Source organism: Adiantum capillus-veneris, chromosome 19 (genome assembly GCF_014529385.1).
Source record: "Adiantum capillus-veneris isolate H3 chromosome 19, ASM1452938v2, whole genome shotgun sequence".
Classification (NCBI taxonomy): Eukaryota; Viridiplantae; Streptophyta; class Polypodiopsida; order Polypodiales; family Pteridaceae; genus Adiantum; species Adiantum capillus-veneris.
In genome coordinates, this window is record NC_140949.1 from 108954285 (window position 1) to 108979385 (window position 25101).

The window sequence follows — 25101 nt, forward strand, 5'->3', positions numbered from 1 at the left end:
CACTTTGTTTGTGATCATTGCACTCTCTCATTAAAGGAACGGAAGGCTCTCCAAAAGGAACCCTTGAGCACAGTTCGGAGCACTCATCTTGAGCAAAGTTCAACATTCACTTCCGCTGCATCTTACATTGGTATCAGAGCTTTGGCAGTGTTTCTGTATCACTCAAGGAAAGAACCACATTTTTTTTTTGCTTGCTGTGGTCGCACGTAACCCAAGTCCACTTGGGCGTTTCGATTCCTAATTGTGTTTTTGCAGAGTGACAGGTAACCCAAGAAAGAAGGGCTTGTCCGGTCTCCCCTCGTTCCTCTTTTCACTCATTGAGAGCGGACCGTGCACTTAGCGGCCGGCCAATCAACGTGAGGTGGGAAAAAGCAACCTTGGTGTGAGCGCAAGACCGCCAAGGGGTGCGCCCGTAGGGAAGAGTAGAGCTCGGGTAAGAGAAGATCCTTCTCTAACACAGATTGCAAGCTAAAGAAAGACCTCAAGAACCTCAAGAACTCAAGGACTCAAGAACTCAAGAACCCAAGAACCTCAAGAACCCAAGAACCTCAAGAACCCAAGTTCCTCGTGGACTTAAGTACCAAGAATTCAGTGTATGGTCATCACCCGAAGCTGAATGGATACTTCGCGTGAAGGTTATGAGTATGGAGGTGGGGAAGAAGAATTTTCCCCACCAGGAGGTTTTTCCGACCCTCCCCCCTCCCCATCTACGCCAAGGATTGCACCAAATCCTATGGAGGCTTTGGTCAAGACGATGATGGACATGATGTTACAACAAGAAGCGCAACGCGCTGCTTTAGAGCACGAGTGCGAAGAAAGAAAGGCAGAATTGGATCGCGAACGCGAAGAAAGAAAGGCAGAATTGGATTGCAAGCGCAAAGAAAGAAAGGCAGAATTGGATCGCGAGCGCAAAGAAAGACGATTAGCCTTGGAGCGTCAGTGCGAGCAAGCGCGCTTGGCGGCCGAAGAGAGAAGGGTAGCCTTGGAGCGTGAGCGTGAGCAAGCGCGCTTGGCGGACGAAGCCAAACGAGCAGCCTTGGAGTTAGAACGTGAGGCGCAGAGAGACCAATGCATGCAAGAGTTGGTCCTACAGGTACTCACCTCGAAATCTGAGCCGGTCAAAGATGTTGGTAGTTCATCAAGTAGCAGAGACTTGAACTCCAACAACCCCGTCACAGAGAAGATCACGTTCAGTAAGTATGACGGTAAGATGGATGCTAGTGTTATTCATTCTTGGTTATATCAATTTAATGCTTATTTTGCGACAACTAAGAAGACAAGAAATAGCAAGGTTTTGACGGTAGCCATGTACCTTGCCGGTGATGCTATTAATTGGTACCACGCATGGCAAGAGACACAATTGGCCGCGCACCTAGAGGAAGCCGACGAAGGCGCGCCCCTTTGCTTCAATTGGGCCGACTTCCAAGACAAGCTCAAGGCGCGGTTTATGCCACCACAATACCTAGCACGGTTGAAAGATGATTGGCACAGTCTCAAGCAAAATGGTATGCCAATTATGTCTTTCTCTAATCGTGTTTTGCAGCTCGGCACCTAATTACGCAAATCGGATGATGAGCGTAGGGAGGCATTCCTTTATGGATTGGACAAGTATATCAAGTATGATGTCGAGGTACTCGATTCAATCGATCTCAACAAGGCGGTAGCGATTGCTCTCGCACATGAGATGAAAGCCTATGGAGAACAAGTCGTCTCAAAGTACCTCTCAGACTCCTCAGAACCCTCAGAACGGTAAGAATGGTAAGAACGATAACTCTTCTAGCCAATCTTCCAATAGTCTCTCGGAAAAGAATACTCAAAATGAATTTAAGGGTAAAGCTAACACACTTGCTAAACCTAAGCTCACCCCAGATGAAAAAATTGCACATGGAATCATAGGAGGATACATCATGGCAGAAGGACAAGTTATTTATTCTAAGGAAGGTCGTTGTTATCACTGTCACGTCAAGGGTCATATAAAGAAAACATGTCCTAAGGTTGAATCTAACGAATCTAACAAATTTAAAGAACCCACAGAACCCACATTCTCTGTTAATGCCATGAATTCTCCAAGTATCGGGCAACTTCAATCTAAAGGAGACATCATTTATCTGGAAAGGTCCATAGTATCTCATGCTAAGCTTTGGAAAAAGCCGCTCCTTTCCCTTTTTCTTTTTGAGGCGTGCCTTCTCAAATCGTAAGAGCACCCAATCGTCTTCCTTAAATTTCAAATCGTGACGGTGTCGATCTGCTGCCTTCTTGTGTCTTTCTTGAGATTTCGTTGAAGCCTTCCGGACCTTGGAAAAAGTAGTGTCCAAGTCCCTTGTGTACTGGTCGGCTTCAAAAATCTTATCTTTCGTGCTTAGGAAGGGTGGAACCTTCGTAGCACCTTCGATAATCTCAAATGGCGCCTTCCTAGTTGAAGAGTGGATCGTGTTATTGTAGGCAAATTCCACCAAGGGCAAATTTTTTTTCCATTGAGTCTTCTGATCAGAAATGTAAGACTTGAATAAATCCAGTACGATTGAATTTGCAATCTCAAATTGCCCATCTATCTACGGGTGGAAAGATGACGAGAACTGCAACCGTGTGTCAATGTTTTCCCAAACATAGTTTTTTCATACGTCAACCATGCGTCTCACTCGGGCGGGTATAGAAGCTCGACATAAGCCTGATTCAGATCGCCCCCCCCCGAAGATTCCATACGTGGAATACCATACGACACTAAAAAAATCAGTAAGTATATATATATATATATATATCATAACAAATAGCAATTAAATTTAAAACACTAGACTCTAGAGAGCAGCCCAAAGCCATATAATGCATTAAAACATTATAGAAAATGTAGAATCTAGCTATATCAAAGAGTTGGGAGTCGAGACACAGATGAAGATCTCTGATCAATAGATACATCAATGATCATACTAGAGGCTAGAGCAAAGCAGGAGATGGCAAAATATGGAGCCTCCAAAACCAACAAGACTGCATGCTGAGTACTCCAAATGACAAAACATAAATAGAGCCTAGAGGGTGGAGTCCAGCCGCTCGATGCTAAATAGTGAATCCAAGACATAAGTAGAGGTAAGAGGAGTCAGGACCGAGGCTAGATCAAAATGCAATGAGCTCTAACTCTCATCGCAGGCCACCTCCTCATCATCCTCATCCTCATCCTCATCCCAAGCCTCATCCTCAGCAACGGAGCATGAAGTCCCAATATTGCTGGGCATGCTAATTGGAAGAGACTCCATAACATCATCAGTGCTCTGTGCAATAGCCTCCTGAATCTCCTGCAACTCAAGCAAGCGCTTCTCATCCTTCACTTTGTTAAGCATCTCCAATGTCACCTCCATTCTCTCATAGCTTCTCTCTTTGATCTTGCATAAGAGCCTCAAGTTGGTGTGTATGTAGAGAAGCTTCTCGGTATGAGCAGGAAGTAGCCTATTTCTTCTCTTGGTGTGAATGAGAGAAAAGGTGCTCCAATTTCTCTCACATGGAGAGGCACATGTCCCTTGAGAAAGCACCTTAAGTGCAAGAGTTTGCAATGTGGGCGTGCAAGCCCCAAAAGTCTCCCACCATTTTACACCCTCTTGCATTCTCTTTGGATCCTTTGCAATAGGATGAGCAAATGACTTTCTTTCAGTGAGGAAAGTGTCCAACTCATCAATGAGGGTACCCTGCATGGTCAAATTACCCTTGGTATACCTGTCCAAAAATGTCATCCACCCGTCATGAACCTCACTATCATTGAATTGCCCTCTTCCTCGCCATACAGGATGCAACAAGTATCCCACAACATGCAATGGTGTGTGTATCATATTCCATCTATCAACGTATAGGTCCTTGATCTCTTGCATCCTTGCTGCATCAATACCTTGCATGTTTTGAATTTGCTCAACCATGCGATCTGTAAGCTCATACACAAGCCCCATGGTGGCTCCTTCCCTATCAGCCAAACGAAGTATCTTCAAGATGGGAGCACAAATCTTCAAAATCAACTTGGCCTCTTGCCAAAAGGATGCATTAAACACAATGTCCAAGACCACTATGGCCTTTGCAGTCCTGGATGTCTTCATTTTAACAAATTTTACATCAATCATAAGCCTACGCACACCTTGCATACATCTCTCATCCACAAGACTAGCCAACATGATGAAGTAGTAGGCAAATCGAGTGGCCGATGGCTTCAACAATTCCTTCTTGCTAAGCATTCGAAACAATGCCAAGACAATGGACTTCCTTGTGACAAATGTGATAGCCTTTGTTGCATCTTCAAGAATTTTTGCAATCCAAGGGAGCTTCCCAATATCCTCAAACAAGAGGTCCAAGCAATGGCATGCACATCTCGTGAAAAAAATGTGTTTCCATTTCTCTTCCACCATTTGCTTGGCCCCAACTAGTTGCATTGTCCATGCATACCTGCACAACATTGGAGGGTCCTACCCCCAATAATCACATCCTTAAGCTGCTTGAAAATAAATTCTGATGTCTTTGTCTCCCCAAATGTGTCCACAGATTTCAAAAACACAGAACCATGTATAGAGCATGCAAGAAAGTTAATGATAGACCCGAGTCTAGTGTTAGGCCATCCATCACATACAGTTCTTCCATTTCTCGCGCACACCCATGATCTCATGACCAATGCATTTGACCTCATCATTTAACTCTGTGGTGCGCAAAGCATTGTATGTGGGAGGCACAAGATGGATCAACTTGTCCAATTGCCTTGACCATTTCCAAAAAGAAAGGACTCCGCACTTTCCATTTAGGAATGTCCTCTGCATAAAAAAACCTGCGCAAGGCTTGATCTGCTTGCTTGCGTGCTTGCAAGCTAATGGCACTTGCCAAAGGCCCTTGTGCAACCTTCCTCTTCTTGCTCGAGGACCCCACATTTGATTTGGAAGCCGAAGTCCCAGTGGCACTTACATGTACACTCTCTGATGCATGTGTACTCATTGAGCCTGAGGCACCTCCTTGAGATAGAGAGGCATTACCTTCCAAATCATCCACCAAAGCATCTACATATGCATTTGGGTCCTTCCCATCATTCTGTACATCTACATGCAATCTTGTGACCACCTCTTTGACGTCCTCTCGCACACTGTCACATGGGCCTACACCATAGCCAGAGATGGACAATAAATGTGCACGAATACGAGAGGAACCTCCGTCCCAAGTATGCCCACAATACTTGCGTTTACATGTAAATTGCCCTTTCTTTTGAGGCTTCAATTGTTCTACATACTGCCATTCGGGACACTTCACTCGGCCCATCTGGATTCTGCAAAGTTGCAAACCTTGACAAAGTGGAGGCCTCACGAGTCAAGAGCAGCCCACGGGTAAACGGAGAGCGTAGGTGAAGATGGTGAACCACGGGAGAGAGTGTGTGGGTAGGGCTCACGGTCTCAAGCCCACAATGGCCTCAATCAGGCCGAGTGTGCAGAAAATGCAGCGCTGCAGGTTTCACAATACTCGCGCACAGGCGATTTTACAAGCATATGTGAATTTGGGGGAAAATTTGCCACGTCGTCAAAGTGACCTGCCCACGTCCGAAATCCCCATTCTCACTCCAATCGCACACGGACGCGCCCGGAAGTGAGGTTGCCCAATCAGACGCGTCAGAAAAAAACTATGCTCCCAAATAGCCCTCCAAAACAAACTCGTGAATGAGCGATCTCTGTCAGAGACTATTGTCTCAGGCATGCCATGTAATCTGAATATCTGGGCAATGAACAATCTTGCTAAATGATTCGGCTTGACCGTTTTCTTCACTGGAATGAAATGAGCTTGCTTGCTAAATTTGTCAATAAGAGCTTAGATACCATCGTGCCCACGGCCCCACTCTATGTCTTCAAGAGATTAAAAAATGAAATCCATAGCAATACTTTCCTAGGGGCGGGTGGGAATGGGTAAAGGCTGTAACAATCCCTGTGCTTTATGCGTGTCAAACTTCACCTTTGGCATACCAAGCAACTGCGTACAAAATCGTCCACGTCCTGCTTGAGTCTCGGCCAAAAGAAGTAACGCTCCACACCTCTCAAGGTGGTGTGAAGTCTCGGTGACCCGTAAATGGTGGACAATGGCATTCAGTTAGAACCTTTTCCCTCAACGGGTGTGTAACACACAACATCATTTCCTTCATCAAGTAGCAATCCCGTATGGAATAACCCGCTACTACCTCCCCATTTTGTATTCGTGTGAACACATCCGAAAAATCTGGATCTGTGGCGTACTGATCGACCATGTCCTCGAAGCTTCTATGATGAATCGCGGAAATAGCCAAGACCAACGGCTTCCGGGACAAAGCATCTGCCACCAAGTTCTTCTGTCCCTGTACATGGACAATCTGGAAGTGAAATTGTGACAAGATGGTAGCCCACCTGAAACCGGCCCGTAGGGTGGCGGTAGGCGTTGGCACCCGAAATTCTTTACTTTAAACACACACACAGAGCACTTTGCAAAGAGAACCTGCGACGGGAGTTAACACTTGAATTCACACGGCTCGGAAGCTAGAATGCTCCGAGCAGACGCCGACAACCTATAGGCCCCAAAATTGGCGCCCCTTACGGCATTTCTTTATTCTTTAGGAGGGTAAATTACAAGGTAAGGTCCTGGGAATCCTTCACGTGTATCCACCTAGATACCATTTGATTTGGCCAAATTTCGGCAGCATAACAGCCCCAAAACTTGCGCGAAACCAATTCCCCTGCTGGAACTCGCTTGCACTGTCGTATACCCTCTGATTCCTGTCCAAAAACAGTAAATTCAGCACGCTGTATTTACTGGTTTTTGCCCTGTTTTCAGCCCCAAACAGTCCCCTAACTGTCCTTTGCCGGTGGGGCACGATTCCCAATGATCCTGGCGTCCGTACGGCTGAAAAACAGTGAATTTACAGCGCATACACAGTGCTGATTTTGCACCTGTACGGTGAGGTTATGACCCTCACCAGTGCCTGCTTTGGAGCAGCAACTAGCTACCCCTGTTCCTGCTCAAGGAGGCTCTTGCCTTAGCACAAAAGCATGAACCCACACAACTGTACATCAGTCAAATGAGTAGCCCTCTTGTGGGGCATCACATAACTGCACGTAGGGGAGAGAGAGAGCAGTGTGTAGTGTGCAGGGCATCACTCCTAGCACCACACTGTACATGAGAGGGAAAGGAAGCACTCCATAGCTCTTAACCTGTGACAGGTTCTCAATGAAGCATCCTCCCAGCATAAATCGAGCGCCCCCTCTGCTGCCCTTGACCTGTAATGCATCTATGAACAAATAGATGCAAAAAGGGGAAGATTTCCATGGCTGCCAAAACCTGCGTATCGCTGAAAACGCAGCAAAACAGCCCTGTAAACACGCATCTGATGCCTTCCAATGCTGAAAATGAGCTCCTTGGACCTAGGCAAAGTCATGGGAAGCTAAAAAATGGAGAGAAATGGCTGAAAATCCAAGTTAACAGCCTCCAAAACTGCTCTCAAAAGTCAGTTACGGGTTCTGTTCTCCCAGACTTGGTAAATTGACCACAAAGTGCCACTTGGCCCTCATACATGCAATTTCCCTGCATTGGGCTTCTTGCTTAAAAATCTCTCAACTTGTGCATCAGTTGACTTTGCAGCAGAGTACTAAAATGTTCCCTTGGTCATACCGAAGGTAATGACGCGAACACATTTCACGGCCCAGAATAGCAGTTCCCTAATTTTTAGGAGATGCTTCCGTCGGGCTCCCGCTGGTCTTCTGACCATCTATCCTCATTGGGACCGCATCCAAAAGTGCAATGTGGCCCAACTGTCGGATACTTTCTGTTGGTGATCCCACCTTGACTTTATGCCTTTATTGAGTTCACTTCCTAGTATCCACCAACTTGCTAAGTGCGACGGGGGGGACCTGTATGATCTTGCTCTGAGCCTAGACATCCTCTTACTGTACGAATTCCAGTGCCGACCAACTTCCCGTCTGCGGGTGAAACTACCGTTCACATTGGCCATACAATGTCCGACCATTTGCAACTTCAAAAAGAGGGTCTCAAAAATAAAACAAAAATCATTGGAAAGAAACCAACAACTAAGGTTAGCAATTGCCACGTCCTCGTGACATATCCCCCTCTTGAAATCGCAAACGTTCTCGATTGCATACCATAAATACATGCCATAGATGATCTTGTGTGGTAAGCACCCTTTTATCATCGCATGTATCCGCAAGAAAGACTGTCAAAACATATGTACAAATGACTTAATGAGACCTTCATACTTTTGTCAAACTGTACACTGCTGTTGCACTGAATCCACGAGTACATTTGATGTGCTATCTCTATCATTACCCCTCATTTGCAAACATTGGGTTGGGGCATACGTAGGCTGTAACCCAAAGGCCTCAAGGTAAAGCTGCAATACATTTGGTGACTCTGACAGTTCATGCTCTTCCATCCACTTTGCATCCATAGGTGGATAGTTCTTGAACTTCACCATAGCATCTTGCAACCTGTCCCTTAACTTTTACGTGTTGCAAAAGGCTCTTGCCTCTGCAAACGAACATAATTCCACAACCTGACGTACCATCCACGACCAAGCAAGCTCAAATTTCAAGATGATTTACCAATGCGTCATAGAATCCAAGCAATCGCCTCAGAGAATCGGCAAGCAGCATGTCACCTCGCAGACCCACATCACTCCCGCAGGAGATCTAGTGGCCAATCTACCACCGTGAGACCTCTCCCTATCTCATCTTGGTTCATACTTGCAAACCCTAAAACGCAGCAGAAAATCAGCCCTAATTTGACCACTTTTTGGCAGGGCGAACATGCGGAATTCCTTGTCTGTCTTGTAAAGAGGAACCCTCTTCCATAATTCCATTCCCTTTGTCGGCCATAGTGTAATCCCGTATTCCTGCACTGTGTGTCTTTACCCTGAACAATCCAGGCTCACTCTTTGAGGAAAAAGTGATTGATATCCCGGCAGCGGAACCATGTAACCGGCCCGTAGGGCGGCGGTAGGCGTTGGCTTTCACCCGAAATTCTTTACTTTAAACACATAAACAGAGCACTTTGCAAAGAGAACCTGCGACGGGAGTTAACACTCGAATTCACACACGGCTCGGAAGCTAGAATGCTCCGAGCAGACGCCGACAACCTGTAGGCCCCAAAATTGGGCCCCTTACAGTATTTCTTTATTCTTTAGGAGGGTAAACTACAAGGTAAGGTCCTGGGAATCCTTCACGTGTATCCACCTAGATACCATTTGATTTGGCCAAATTTCGGCAGCATAATAGCCCCAAAACTTGCGCGAAACCAATTCCCTTGCTGGAACTCGCTTGCACTGTCGTATACCCTCTGATTCCTGTCCAAAAACAGTAAATTCAGCACGCTGTATTTACTGGTTTTTGCCCTGTTTTCAGCCCCAAACAGTCCTTTGCCGGTGGGGCACGATTCCCAATGATCCTGGCGTCCGTATGGCTGAAAAACAGTGAATTTACAGCGCATACACAGTGCTGATTTTGCACCTGTACGGTGAGGTTATGACCCTCAGCAGTGCCTGCTTTGGAGCAGCAACTAGCTACCCCTGTTCCTGCTCAAGGAGGCTCTTGCCTTAGCACAACAGCATGAACCCACACAACTGTACATCAATCAAATGAGTAGCCCTCTTGTGGGGCATCACATAACTGCACGTAGGGGGGAGAGAGAGCAGTGTGTAGTGTGCAGGGCATCACTCCTAGTACCACACTGTACATGAGAGGGAAAGGAAGCACTCCATAGCTCTTAACCTGTGACCGGTTCTCAATGAAGCATCCTCCCAGCATAAATCGAGCGCCCCCTCTGCTGCCCTTGACCTGTAATGCATCTATGAACAAATAGATGCAAAAAGGGGAAGATTTCCATGGCTGCCAAAACCTGCGTATCGCTGAAAACGCAGCAAAACAGCCCTGTAAACACGCATCTGATGCCTTCCAATGCTGAAAATGAGCTCCTTGGACCTAGGCAAAGTCATGGGAAGCTCAAAAATGGAGAGAAATGGCTGAAAATCCAAGTTAATAGCCTCCAAAACTGCTCTCAAAAGTCAGTTACGGGTTCTGTTCTCCCAGACTTGGTAAATTGACCACAAAGTGCCACTTGGCACTCATACATGCAATTTCCCTGCATTGGGCTTCCTGCTTAAAAATCTCTCAACTTGTGCATCAGTTGACTTTGCAGCAGAGTACTAAAATGTTCCCTTGGTCATACCGAAGGTAATGACGCGAACACATTTCACGGCCCAGAATAGCAGTTCCCTAATTTTTAGGAGATGCTTCCGTCGGGCTCCCGCTGGTCTTCTGACCATCTATCCTCATTGGGACCGCATCCAAAAGTGCAATGTGGCCCAACTGTCGGATACTTTCTGTTGGTGATCCCACCTTGACTTTATGCCTTTATTGAGTTCACTTCCTAGTATCCACCAACTTGCTAAGTGCGACGGGGGGGACCTGTATGATCTTGCTCTGAGCCTAGACATCCTCTTACTGTACGAATTCCAGTGCCGACCAACTTCCCGTCTGCGGGTGAAACTACCGTTCACATTGGCCATACAATGTCCGACCATTTGCAACTTCAAAAAGAGGGTCTCAAAAATAAAACGAAAATCATTGGAAAGAAACCAACAACTAAGGTTAGCGATTGCCACGTCCTCGTGACACCACCTGTCACAAACTGCTGACGTGTCAAAGCCCTGAAGAATGGAGCCAACTTAGAGATGCCGGCCGAGGGGCCTAAACCCTAAGAAGAACAAGTAACAGAAGAAGAAGTCGTACCAACTTATGGGGACCCCGTCCGATGGGGCGCCAAGTGACATAAAGGATTCAAATAAAGCAGGACCCACTAAGAGGGACTTGCGCAAAAAAAACAACTGACGACGTGGCAGATTTTCGGAAATTACGTTGATAGTGCTGACGTGGCAGGCTGTAAGGATTTCCGCGTTTTGCGCTGACTGCTGATGTGGCAGTTATACGGAATTCTGTGATTTACGTTGGCAGCTTTTTGACATTGCTTTTGGACCAGAAGCTCTTGAGTTTAAAGGCTTTTCATGTAAATTGCTTTTCATAGGCCAAGGGCCTTAAAATATGTGCTAAGGGCTCATTCTCTGGCATGCTTCCTGGAGAAGGTGCAGAGTGTGGAGTTCCGGCTTGTACTATGTTGATGCAATATAAAGAAATACCGAAAGGGTTGCTGAGGTTTGGGGCCAATACTCTCTGGGGTGGAATTCCGCCACTCCGTGTCGCGTGTCGTCTCTCTCTTTCAGTCCAGTTGTTATTGAAGTGCTAAAAGTTTGTTCAGTCTGTTCTTTTCTATTGGCAGGTGGTGCCCATCTTGTGACAGTGGTATCAGAGCATCAGGCGTGTGCTTTTCTAGAAAGCATACCGGTCCCACCAAAGAGCAGACAGAGGAAGATCGCACTTCCAAAGTTCATTGGAAATTTTAGCTTCGTGCTCCGACCGCGGACTTATCAGTCACTCCCGCCATTACTTCATCGCGTATTAGGCGCGCTCCCGTCTTCACCGCTCATGTCTTACCGGGCATAAGCCATAAAGATCACTTGCAAGAGAAGGATCCAAAATTTGTTTCGAGTCACTGTTTTTCTCAAAAGCAGTGCCATGCAGATGTTGATGTCTATAGCTACCAAGCAGCACACTCCAAGGACTTGGCAAGCTTTCAAGAATTTTTTTTGCTCGAAGTTATATGGTTTCTGACATCTTCCTTCGGAGTGCGACTTCTGGCAGAGTGGGGTATCTTGAAATGCTTGCCATGGAAACCCTAGCAGATTATAACTTGAAATTTCTAGACATCTCTCAAGAGGTGTCTCTTGTTGATAACCTCGGACTCTCGGAGGTCCAGTGCGATTGCTATCTTGGGACTATCGCCGCCAAAGAAAACACTGTTTGTCCAAGAGTTGATGGACCATGTTGTGCTCGGCTACGACCTTATGGAATGAACCTAACCCTAATTTTTGCTGCAGGATTCAAGATGGAAAGTCAATCGACTTTTCGAGCTCGACTGTTGTCGAGATTGCTGTTTAAGTTTGAAATCTGTTTGAGAACTTGCTTGGTGATCGTGTTGGAATTTGTTTGAAATGGATGGTATTTGTTTTGAACCTGTCTTGGTGCCGATTTGAATTGTTTGACTCCGGTTTTAATATTGGTTTCATTGATTGATGATTTTACTCCCGGGTGGAGAAGTGAGAAATATTGTTTTGGTATTGTTTGAACCTTGGAACGACGCAGACCGATGCTTGGGGAGCGTTTCGTTGTATGTTTGAAAACCTCGGAACGACGCAGGCTGATGTCTGGGGAGCGTTCCGTTGTATGCTAGAAAACCTCCGAACGACGTAGATTGATGCCTGGGGAGCGTTTGGTTGTATGAGTGTAAAATAATTGTGGTTGTTACTCCCGGCCCGGACTTGGATGGTTATACGGGAGGAGTATTAAGAAGTCTGAGCAGTGGTTACTCTCAGCACCTCCAAACGACGCAGACTGCGGTCTGGGGGGCGTTTGGTTGTAAAGGGCCTCTATATCTCCCGGCCCGGACCTTTTTAGGTTATGGAGTGATGAGGGAGTCGTTGAATATCTCCAGGCCCGGACCTTGTCAGGTTATGCTGGAGGAGTGTTCATTGGCGACTTTATGTTTCTATGTCTTGTAACATGCATATGTGTGCATTTGTGCTGCATTGTGATGTGCCAACCACTGAATATTCCTAATTGGATGAGATTGCCTGGGTATGTAATTTTAGTGTATCAAGACACAGGTGGAAGATCAGTGCGGTCTGGGTGCGATGGCTAATTTTACTGCGCCGGAATATCAAGAGTTTCGATCTGGACGAAAGGAGAAGCCAACTCCTTGATCAAAAGAGCCGAAAGGAGAAGCTAACTCCTTAACAAAAAGAGCAAATTGATTGTCCCGGAAAATTTTTGAGCTAACTTGAGTTGTTTTGCAGATATGCTTTAATCGCGGACGATTACTCTCTTTCAAGAAGGGGGGATGTCACAAACTGCTGACGTGTCAAAGGCGTCAAGAATGGAGCCAACTTAGAGATGCCGGCCGAGGGGCCTAAACCCTAAGAAGAACAAGTAACAAAAGAAGAAGTCCTACCAACTTATGGGGACCCCCTCCGATGGGGCCCCAAGTGACATAAAGGATTAAAATAAAGCTGGACCCACAAAGAAAGACTTGCGCCAAAAAAAAAAACTGATGACATGGTAGATTTTCAAGAAATTACGCTGACAGTGCTGACGTGGCAAGCTGTATGGATTTCCGCGTTTTGCGTTGACTGTTGATGTGGCAGTTGTACGGAATTCCACGATTTACACTGGCAGCTTTTTGGCATTGCTTTTGGACCAGAAGCTTTTGAGTTTGAAGGCTTTTCATGTAAACTGCTTCTCATAGACCAAGGGCCTTTAAATATGTGCTAAGGGCTCATTCTCTGGCATGCTTCTTGGAGAAGGTGCAAAGCGTGGAGTTCCGGCTTGTACTGTGTTGATGCAATATAAAGAAGTATCGAAAGGGGCGCCAAGGTTTGGGGCCAATACTCTCTGGGGTGGAATTCCACCACTCCGTGTCGCGTGTCGTCTCTCTCTTTGAGTTCAGTTGTTATTGAAGTACTAAAAGTCTGTTCAATTTGTTCTTTTCTATTGGCACGTGGTGCCCGTCTTGTGACACCACCACATCTGCTTTTCTGAAAGCTGCTTCTGTGACAAGAGGTAGCGTAAACTCTGATGATCAATGAAGCTCCGAGTAGGTAATGTCGCCACTGAGTAAGAGCATGGATAACCGCCAAAAGCTCTCTCATAAATCTGTGCTGTCAATTCCGGCCTTGACAACAAGGCTCTCATAGGCATTGACATGGCCTTCTTGCATTAAGACCACACCCAGACTACGACTACAAGCATCACAAAATACTTTGAATGACTTTTGCAAATCCGGCAAAGTCAAAACTGGTCCCGTAGTCAATTTCTCTTTCAAAGTTTGAAAGGTAGTCACCTCTGTGGGTCCCCACAAGAAAGGGACTCCTTTCTGTGTCAAAAGATTCAAAGGGGAAGCAACCTTTGCAAATTTCTAATGAACCACCGGTAGTAAGAACATAAGTCCAAAAAGCTTCTTACTTCATGTGTCACGTGACACATCTAACCCTATGTGCACGTGGACAAGCTACATCATGACCAAGGTTCAGTTCAGTCAAGTCAGTCTAGAATAGGAAGTGATCTGGCACTTTTGTGAGTCTGTTCGCAGACTGTGCATGTCCAAACACTTAGATTAGATGCATATCCTTTGGTTGCACACAACATGATCATCAGCATTACCATCAGAATCCATCAGGAGCATTTTCCAGTGCATTAGACCTATTTTCCCTGTTTTTGACATTTTTCACTTATTATTTTTAAGTGACTTTTGTTGGGAACTAGGTAGGGCAAATTTACCAAGTTTGTATGTAAGACACCTAGCGCTAGCACTTTCTGGCAGAAGAGGCAGCAGGAGCTTCGGTTCAACAGGCACCTTCTCGGCAAGGAATCCCCCCCCCCCCCCCAAGGCCTAGCGTTTTTGCAACACAGCAGAGACACTGGTGTTTTGGCATCAACAGACCAGCCTTGGCGACCACAAGACACATCAGATCATCGCTAGCGTTAGCAGATTCCCACAGTAGATAGCAGATTTTCCCGCAAGATCATTTTCAGCCCTAGCATTTTTGCATCAGCCTGGCAGTCCAGCGTTGTTGTAGATCTTCGCGACAAGACCTCAGATAGCATCAACGTTTTCAGTTTTCAGCAGTCAGTACCCGTAGTAGAACCCCCAAACCTCGCAGATCTCACCTTCCCGCAGCAGATGCTCGCCGCACGGTCAGATCCCGCGAAGTTTGCAGTTCCAGCCCGGAAAACGCAGATTTCAGCATCTGTGTTTTCAACGCGTCGTCGTCGCATCATTGTCATCGGCATTGTCATCGACGTAGAGTCAAGATTCAGCAGATAAAGATTTGCAGATTTCAGCCTTAGCATTTTCAGATTTCAGCCCGTCTCGTCGTCGTTGTCCTCATCGTCATCGACATCGTCGGCAAGTCCAAGCATTGTAGAGATTTGTGCAATCATAAGTAGACCGCTCTCGCCATAGAGTGGGGCCTTCGGAGGAGGGTTTGACAACATTATGGTGTCGTATTCTTCTCTCTCTATCTCTCAGTTTCAGTACCTTTATTCACAGTGTTCACCACTTTGCTTGTGTCCATTGCACTCTCTCACTAAAGGAACGGAAGGCTCTCCCTTCCGTAAGTAAAAGGAACCTTGAGCACAGTTCGAAGCACTCATCTTGAGCAAAGTTCAACATTCACTACCGCTGCACCTTACATCATGAACATTCTTCAAATCAAGCCAATCACGTATAGTCTCAATCTTGGCCGGGTCCATCTGTACTCCTGCTGCTGAGACGATGTGTCCCAAAAAGTGTATCTCCGATAAGAAAAATTTACTCTATTGATTACTAACTTGTGATCTCGAAATGCGTGAAAGACTTGTAGCAGATGTTGTCTATGTTTTGCCTCATCCTTGGAGAAGACTATAATGTCATCAAAGAAAGTGCCAACAAAAGATTTGTACTCTCTGAAGATCCTATCCATCATTCGGTTAAAAGTCGCTGGAGCATTGGTAAGGCCAAAAGGCATCACCAAAAATTCATATAAACCGAAGCTCGTCCGGAAAGCTGTCTTGAGGATATCTTCTGGCGTGATTTAGATCTGATGATATCCGCTTTTCAAATCGATCCTGCTGAACAAGAGGATCCCTGTAATCTGTCAAGAATATCATTTATCCTTGGAATGGAAAATCTGTTCTTGATGGTGATTTTATTGAGAGCTCTATAATCAATGCACATTCTCCAAGATCCGTCTTTCTTTAAAACCAACAACACCGGAGAGCAGTAGGGTGAAGTACTCCGCTGGATAAGACCCTTTTCCAAAAGGTCTCACTTGGTTCATAATCTCTTCATTCTGGGCTCGGCTCATACGGTAGGGTGGCCGGTTCGGTGGTGTACTTCCAAGTATCAGATCAATAGTATGATCCTCAGGACGAGATGGTGACAACTCGCCTGGCAGGCCCTCAGAAAAGCAATTGGCATGAGTGTGGAGAAAATCTTTGCGTTCTTTATCAAGTTCAGACATATTCGTCCTGTGTTCATCACTTAACTCTTTCAAATAGATCGAGTAAACAAACAAACTAGATTTCATTAATTTGGAAACGGCCGGAGCCGATACAATTGGGACAGACTCGCCCTTCAATTTCACATCCAGTACAATTTTTCGGCCCTTTTCATTTGTCAATCTCGCTTTCTTCGCCCGATAATCGACTACGGCGTTGTTCTTATGGTACCACGGCACTCCAAGGAGGACGTCACAACCTTCCAAGGGCATTATGTAAAAGTCCTCGTGCCCCAAATACCCCTGACAATGCAACCGAAGTTTACCAATGACAGGTGTAATGGCTATGTCCCGTCTGGGTGCCGCTAGAACTGCCTTTGCTTGTAGTCCCATCCGATTGGGTGTAATCTCGAGCCTCGCCGCCAATTTAGGTGTAGTGAAGTTGGCCTTGACTCCTCCATCAAAGAAAATCAAGGCTTCTTGATCTTTCACTTTGCCCCAAGCTCTGCAAAGTTTTGTACTTTCATCAATCGTGCTTGGGTCAGTACCCATGCAATCTGGAACCAGTCCTGCTTTCATCTTGCCTTTTGTGCCACGTTCCTCTGCTGCTCTCAAACTCTTTGGCCTATCTTCATTCTGTTCTTGCTGTGCCTTTTTAGGGCACTTTGCGAAGACGTGCCCATGTTCCCCGCATCCAAAACACTTCCCCTCTTTGATGTAGTTGGCCCTCTCTCGAAGAGTGAGCCGGGTCGTGAATCCTTGTCTTTCTTTTCTTGGGAACTCTTTCTCTTTCTACTTTCATTGTTAGAAGTCTGTTGGGTTCTCTGAGTCAAGATCTCATCAGTGGGGTAAGTCAAATTGCTTGAATGTATCGCAAAACCCGGTTTCGCATGACCATCAATTCTTGAATAGAATGACTTTTGTTCCAAGCAGTAGTCTCGGATCTCTATAGGAAGTCCGCAACAAAACCGCTCAATCTTTTCTTTAAACGAGACCACCTTAAATGAAGAGGCTGGTAGAAAAGAGTTCCAAAATCTCTCGCAATAAGCGTCCAGAGAATCTCCCTTGGTCATCTGAAGATGATTCCAAGCAGTTCGTATATCTCGTTCGTACTCCCGAGTCAGCCAAGAAGAAATAAAAAGCCTCTTGAATTTTAACCATTTAACTGGAGCTTCCTTTCTCAAAAGAAGGGAGGACCACCATGTTCGAGCATTTCCCTAATCTTGGAGTGCTATGAGTAATGCCCTTCAGAGAAAGCTATGTTAAACTGTTGTATGAAGGCCAAAGCCCTCAGAGCATCTCTGAATCCAGAAAAGAGTCAAACTCAATTGAATGTCCACCTTCTTTGAATTCTTTTACTTTCTTGCTTTTATCTTTGAGGAAGTCATATTGGTTGGCTTTGTAAAAATGCTTCTTCTTTGCATAAAACATGTGATCGTCGGAGTCCGAACTATCTGAGGATGACTCCTCTGTAGAATTGTCAGAAACTGGGCGAAATCTAGGCTTCTTTGCCTTTTTCTTTCCCTTTCCGAAGCTTTGCTTTTTGCTTCTCTTTTTGCCTTTTCTGTCTTCTTCGCTCGAGTCAAAAGAGCTAGAAGAACTGTCAAAAGAAGAAGAAGAAGAAGTGGGTAGTCCTTCAAATCGTACACGCTTCTTCTGCTTTGTTGCCGATGCAAAAGAAGATTGGCGACCCAAATAACCCGGGAAGTCAGTTCCTTTCTTGTGCTTTTTCTCGTGCTTTTTGGATTTGTTTTTTGCGTCCAAAAGCCTGCTAATCTGTGTCTGAACCACCTCTTGTAATTCTTGCTCTATAAACATCCTCGGTGAAGGAGGTTTCTTGATTGCCGGTTTGATGGGTGGCTCTGCGGCCTTCTGCCACTGGGTGTGTACTTCTGCGAGGGATTGCTGAGAATTTTTTTTTGCAAATTTTGGATCCTTCACAATTTTAATCATCTGCTTTGTTGCCTCGTCAACCAATTGTCGACGTTCCATCTCTTCAATCTAGAATTGAATAGGCCGAGGTGGGCCGTATCTTCCTCTGTTTGCTCATGAGAATCTTCTTCGTGATCCCCTCCCGCATTCGCAGATGCAGAAGAAGTCGACTGTTTCTTGTTGGAATCCATAAGTGCTGCGAGAAAAGGATCGGATTTCCAAGAGAAATCGGCCGCACTGTGATACCATTGTAACAAACTTGGACACCCCAAGTCAAGATTCTATCGCAACACAGCAGAGATTCACTTCAAAACAATTCACAAAATTGACACGGCTCGACGTAGTTCTGTGCCCAGAGGTATTGGCCCCAAAGATTGGTGCCCCTTTTGGTATTTCTTTTTGTATTAATTTGTGTTCAAAGTATAAGAGAGCAGGCAGATGCTCACTCTCAGACTCTACGTCCAGATGCTCTGAGAAGTGAGGACTTATTTAAAGGTACAAGGGATGCCCAAAAGCAGAGCCACAAAAGCATTAAACTCAAAAGCTTTTAATCTCAAAAGCAATTGTCCCAAAAACTGTCATAAAAATCAGCCAGTGCAATTTACGGAAATCCTTACAGGTTGCCACATCATCAGCTAGCGCTAAAAGCGGGGTTTCGTACAGTTTGCCACGTCAGCCTGCCATCGCATTTTGTGGGGGTCCGTACTGCTGCCACATGGCATTTCTGCCGCAGGCACTGTGTGTGTCTGGAAGCCTGCATGTCACTAGTTTGTGACAAGGGCTTGTCACAAAGTGTTGACGTGTCAAAGCCTTGAAGAATGGAGCCAACTTGCAGATGCCGGCCGAGGGGCCTAAACCCTAAGAAGAACAAGTGACAGAAGAAGAAGTCCTACCAACTTATGGGGACCCCGTCCGATGGGGCTCCAAGTGACATAAAGGATTAGAATAAAGCTGGACCCTTACACACACACGTGGAACTGATGACGTGGCAGATTTTCAGAAATTACTCTGACAGTGCTGACGTGGTAGGTTGTATGGATTTCCGTGTTTTGCACTGACTGTTGACGTGACAGTTGTACGGAATTCCGTGATTTACGTTGACAGCTTTTTGGCATTGCTTTTGGACCAGAAGCTTTTGAGTTTGAAGGCTTTTCATGTAAACTGCTTTTCATAGGCCAAGGGGCCTTTAAATATGTGCTAAGGGCTCTTTCTTTGGCATGCTTCCTGGAGAAGGTGCAGAGTCTGGAGTACCGGCTTGTACTTTGATGATGCAATATAAAGAAATATCGAAAGGGAGCGCCAAGGTTTGGGACCAATACTCTGTGGGGTGGAATTCCGCCACTCCGTGTCGCGTGTTGTCTCTCTCTTTCAGTCCAGCTGTTATTGAAGTGCTAAAAGTTTGTTCAGTCTGTTCTTTTCTATTGGCACGTGGTGCCCGTCTTGTGACAGTGGTATTAGAGCATTAGGCGTGTGCTTTTCTGAAAGCATACCGGTCCTACCAAAGAGTAGACAGAGCAAGATTGCACTTTCGAAAGTTCATTGGAAATTTTAGCTTCGTACTCCGACCCCTGGACCTATTAGCCACTCCCACCCTTACTTCATCGCGCATCGGGCGCGCTCCCATCTTCAGCGCTCATGTCTTACAGGGCATAAGCCAAAAAGATCACTTGCAAGAGGAGGATCCAAGATTTGTTTTGAGTCACTGTTTTTCTCGAAAGCAGTGCCATGCAGATATTGATGTCTATAGCTACCAAGGCGCACACCTCCAAGGACTTCGGCAAGCTTTCAAGAATTTTTTTGCCCGAAGTTATATGGTTTCTGACATCTTCCTTCGGAGTGCAACTTCTGACAGTGTAGGGTATTCTGAAATGCTTGCCATGGAAACCCTAGCAAATTATAACTTGAAATTTCTCGACATCTCCCAATAGATATCTCTTTACACATGACCTTGGAGGTCCAGTGCGATTGCTATCTTGGGACTACCATCGCCGTCAAAGTAACACTGTTTGTCCACTATGCTGTGCTCGGCTACGACCCTATGGAATGAACCTGACCCTAATTTTTTGGTGTAGATTTCAGGATGGAAAGTCACTCGACCTTTTGAGCTCGACTGATGTCGAGATTTCTTTTTGAGTTTGAAATGTGTTTGAGAACTTGTTTCGTGATCCTGTTTGGAATTTGTTTTAAATGGATGGTATCTGTTTTGAACCTGTCTTGGTGCCAATTTGAATTGTTTGACTGTGATTTTAATACTGGTTTCAATGATTGGTGATTTTACTCCCGGGTGGAGTAGTGAGAAATGATGTTTGAGAATTCTTGTTCATACTCATGGCTCGGACCCTTGTGGTTATTTGCGGGAGGAGTATTGAATGATTGAAAAGTGTCGTTTTTACTCATGGCCTGGACCCTTGTGGTTATTTACGGGGAGAGTGTTGTTGTTGTGACTCTCTGCTCGGACCTAGATGGTTATGCGGGAGGAGTATTAAGAAGTCTGAGCAGTGGTTACTCTCAACACCTCCAAACGACGCAGGCTGCGGTTTGGGGGGCGTTTGGTTGTAAAAGGCCTCTATATCTCCCGGCTTGGACCTTTTTCGGTTATGCGGGAGGAGTGATGAGGGAGTCGTTGAATATCTTCCGGCCCGGACCTTGTTAGGTTATGTGGGAGGAGTGTTCATCGGCGGCTTTATGTTTCTATGTCTTGTAACATGCATATGTGAGCATTTGTGTTGCATTGTGATGTGTCAACCACTGAATATTCCTAATTGGATGAGATTGCCTGGGTATGTAATTTTAGTGCATCAAGACACCCGTGGAAGATCAGTGCGGTCTGGGTGTGATGACTTTACTATGCCGGAATATCAAGAGTTCCAATCTGGACGAGGAGAAGCCAACTCCTTGATTAAAAGAGCCGAAAAGGGGAAGCTAACTCATTGACAAAAAGAGCAACTGATTGTCCCTCGGAATGACCTTCTTAAATTTTTGAGCTAACTTGAGTTGTTTTGCAGATATGCTGTAATCGCGGACGATTACTCTCTTTTAAGAAGGGGAGTTGTCACAAACTGTTGACGTGTCAAAGCCTTGAAGAATGGAGCCAACTTGCAAATGCCGGCCGATGGTGTAAGGTGCAGCGGAAGTGAAAGTTGAACTTTGCTCAAGATGAGTGCTCTGAACTGTGCTCAAGGTTCCTTTTGCTTACGGAAGGGAGAGCCTTCCGTTCCTTCAGTGAGAGAGTGCAATGGACACAAACAAAGTGGTGAACACTGTGAATGAAGGTGCTGAGACGATGCGACGACGACTCGCTGAAAACGCAGATGCTGAAATATGCGTTTTCCGGGCTGAATCTGCAAACTACGCAGGATCTAGCCGTGCGGCGAGGATATGCTGCGGGAAGGTGAGATCTGCGAGGTTCGGGAGTTGTACTGTGGTGTCTTGATGCTGAAAACTGAAAACGTTGGTGCTATTGCTGATTCTGTCGCGATGGAATTGCAAAATGTCGAGGCTGATCTGCAAACCAAAAACGCTAGGGCTGAAAACTGTCCTTGTTGAGGAAATTTGCTAATGCTAGGGCTGATCTGCTGTGTCTTGTTGTCGCCGAGGCTGATCTGCCATGCAAAAACGCCAAGGCTGGTTTGTGGATGAAAAACGCTAGGTCCTTGCTGTGATGCAAAAACGCTAGCCCAGCTGGGGTCCTACTGAGAAGGTGCCTGTTGAACCGAAGTTCCTGCTGCCTCTTCTGCCCAAAAGTGCTAGCGCTAGGTTTCTTTATGTACTTGCTTTCTAAAATTACCCTACCTAGTTTCCAACAAAAGTCACTTAAAAATATTAAGTGAAAAATGTCAAAAATAGGGAAAATAGGTCTATGAATTATAAAAATGCTCCCGATGGGTTGTGATGGAAATCTGACGATCATGTTGTGTGCAACCTGAGGATATGCATCTACTCTAAGTGTCTGGATATGCACGGTCTGCGAACAGACTCACAAAAGTGCCAGATCACTTCCTAAGCTAACTGAATTGAACCGAACCCTAGTCATGAAGTAGCTTGTCCACGTACACATAGCGTTAGATGTGCACGTGACAGATGGGCCTAAACCCTAAGAAGAACAAGTAACAGAAGAAGAAGTCCTACCAACTTATGGGGACCCCGTTCGATGGGGCCCCAAGTGACATAAAGGATTAGAATAAAGCTGGACCCTCACACACACACAGCGTGGAATTGATGACGTGGCAGATTCTTGGAAATTACGTTGACAATGCTGACGTGGCAGGCTGTACGGATTTTCTCATTTTGCACTGATTGTTGACGTGGTAGTTGTAGGGAATTCCGTGATTTACGATGGAAGCTTTTTGGTATTGCTTTTGGACCAGAAGCTTTTGAGTTTGAAGGCTTTTCATGTAAATTGATTTTCATAGGCCAAGGGTCTCTAGATATGTGCTAAGGGCTTATTCTCTGGCATGCTTCCTGGAGAAGGTGCAAAGTCTGGAGTACTTTGATGATGCAATACAAAGAAATATCGAAAGGGGCGCCAAGGTTTGGGGCCAATACTCTCTGGGGTGGAATTCCGCCACTCCGTGTCGCGTGTCGTCTCTCTCTTTCAGTTAAGTTGTTATTGAAGTGCTAAAAGTTTGTTCAGTCTGTTATTTTCTATTGGCATGTGGTGCCCGTCTGGTGACAGGGCTCCTGCGTGCATCAAGCTTAAAAGTGACAATGGGCCGTTTTCTGGACGGGCCCTCCATGAGCCGCACCAAAGGAGACGCGAGTTAGCAGAACGCGAGCCTCCCAACCTACGCGCCCAAAGTTGCGGGGACTTGGCCTCTCGGTGAAGGTTCCACCTTGAGTGTCCCGGGCACACCCACAACACTTGGTATCAGAGCTAAACGGCGGGGACTCATAAGCAATGTACGCAAGATCTACTACTAGGAAAAGTCACTAAAGGTGTGAGCTAGCGATGCAAACCCACTCGGTCACCAGGAGCGTGTCCGGGGTTGCAAAGTGGCGTCACTTTGCAACCCTGGTCACGTTCCTGGTGACCCTGAAGCCTGAAAGTGAAGTCGCTTCACTTTGCACCCCGGTCACGTTCTTGGTGATCCAGTGCGTTTGCATCGCTAGCTCGCACCTCCGCGTTGAAGAATGGAGGGGGACACTCCCGTTACCGGGCCCTCTCAAACCCAATCACGCATCCGTAGTACCTAGACGGTGAGTTGAGGAGAAAATGTTAGGTCAGGACTATGCCCCATCGTCTGTCGTCCCTACCAGATCCATTGTGTGCCACGCGGCACCGAGTCGTGGTTTGCCGAGATCAGGCGTTGGCCGTCACCTTGGAGCCCCGAAACCAACCGGAAAGAGGGAGACATGCCTCATGTAGAGAACATGGAACACTTATTCTAGTGGATCACATCCTCTCCGTGTAGATGCTCTGAGGAGAAAAACGCAAAGAGGATGTCCTCGCTGCCCATCAACTGCTGTGGGTTTCCCTACTCTTGGATGGGAAAAATGCTAGGGATGGAGAAAACACTGCGGCTGATCTGTAGCAAAAACACTAGCATGCTGCCCATCTCCCTGCCCATCGAACACCCTAGGGCTTCCCCCTAGGGGCACCCTGCACCCCTGGGCCTGTGCACACCTATACTCCCTTAGTGCCCGTGCCCTCTCATATCTATGGTTTCTCTCATGCTGTATTGATAGTCAAATGTTTTCCAATAGAAAGAACATCTTTGAGAAAATGCTACCAAATGCTGGAAGCAATGATTCTGTTTGTAAAATGTAAAAGAGTACACTTCTGCTTCCAAACTTAATTTTCTCTTCATTGCCTGCACATTTTCTATTTTCTCTACATCCGTCTGCATAAACCTGGAGGTATAATTTGGCTACGAGTGATTTCAGCATCAAATTTCCTTCGGATCGTCTGTTCTCACATTCTCTTGCTACATGTTTCTTGCAAAAGCACTCACATGCAAGCTGAATTTGGTGTATAACAGAAAATGGAGAAAGAGAAGCTGGAGAAGCTAGCTGCGCAGGTATTCGCTGTTGTTTTCTAGAGATTCTGTAGAGTGCATAGTTGTGTCAGCATTCATAGAGGTTGATAGACACGAGTCTTTGGAAGAGCAAAATCTAACGGCAGTTTTACTGTTGTGTTTCTTGCATCAACTGGGGGGGGGAAGGAAGGAAAGACTGAGGCAAGCATCTCAAATAGTGCTGCTCCAGGGTCTCCAGCACTCCCACGTCCTGCGGCTACAGGGGCGTCTCCAGATCAAAACAAGAATGTGGCTGTAGCTGCAGGTGTGGTGGCTCTAATTGCATCAGGGTTGTGGTATTATCGGGTTAGAAAGAATGTGCCGCCAGAGGAAACAGATGAATTAGCAGGGTTGTAATCTCCACTCACCGTTCTACTCTCAGGTGTCTCAAGTTTTGTATGTGATTCTGTGCAGAAGAGGAGCTTCTTGGGTGTGCTGCCCTATAGAAATGAAACAATTCAACCCCAGGCTTTACTTTCTTAGTGGAAATTCCTCCTGGCTTCTCTGGTTCTTTTCCACAAACGAACGAGGAAAGTTAATAAAAATTCTCAGGTGAATGGCCATTGTGCTGAAAAGATTTTCATGATTGTTTCATAAGCTTTCTTCATCCTTTCTTCTGCAATTTTTGGTTGCTCCTTTGTTTTACGCTTGAGAGGACAAGCCATAAACTGTTTTGAAGCTATGGTACTTGTATTCAATTATGGCAAAACATTACACACATGTATGGACATGTCTTTGTGTGCGGGTATGTGCAACAAACCCTTTTCAGGCGCACATATGCAAACAAGTATAAGTAAAGTTGGACTTGGCAAAGTTGTGAGATATAAAACCTCGAAATGTGGTAAAGTTGGTCTCATCAGACCGGAATATTTTGTCACGAAAGTAAAGTATTTTAGCGTAGCAGTTAGAATCAGTGAAAGCCACATGTTTCTGTTGAATATTGCATGTGTTGTGCAAATATTTCAGACAAGTATGGGGCTAGATGCTAAGCATTGCCTTTTATCGATGTCTCCTTGATTTGGGAAGCTTCTT

The 25101-nt window shown here is 45.8% G+C and overlaps 1 protein-coding gene across 4 annotated transcripts in view; it reads left to right on the plus strand.

The window, feature by feature from the left end:
- The window catches only part of LOC147434637 (uncharacterized protein At2g27730, mitochondrial-like), a 51583-nt gene extending 26939 nt beyond the window's left edge, over nucleotides 1–24644 (plus strand). The window contains exons 2-4 of one of the 4 annotated variants that reach the window (XM_086491091.1): nucleotides 24034–24072; nucleotides 24221–24334; nucleotides 24484–24508. In XM_086491091.1, the coding sequence (XP_086347217.1) occupies nucleotides 24034–24072; nucleotides 24221–24328 (147 nt within the window). In that variant the 3' untranslated portion in view covers nucleotides 24329–24334; nucleotides 24484–24508. Of the gene's footprint in view, nucleotides 1–24033; nucleotides 24073–24216 lie in introns of all 4 variants that reach the window. The other 3 variants (XM_086491089.1, XM_086491090.1, XM_086491088.1) reach the window with 3 other exon arrangements.
- Nucleotides 24645–25101: the final 457 nt, after the last annotated feature.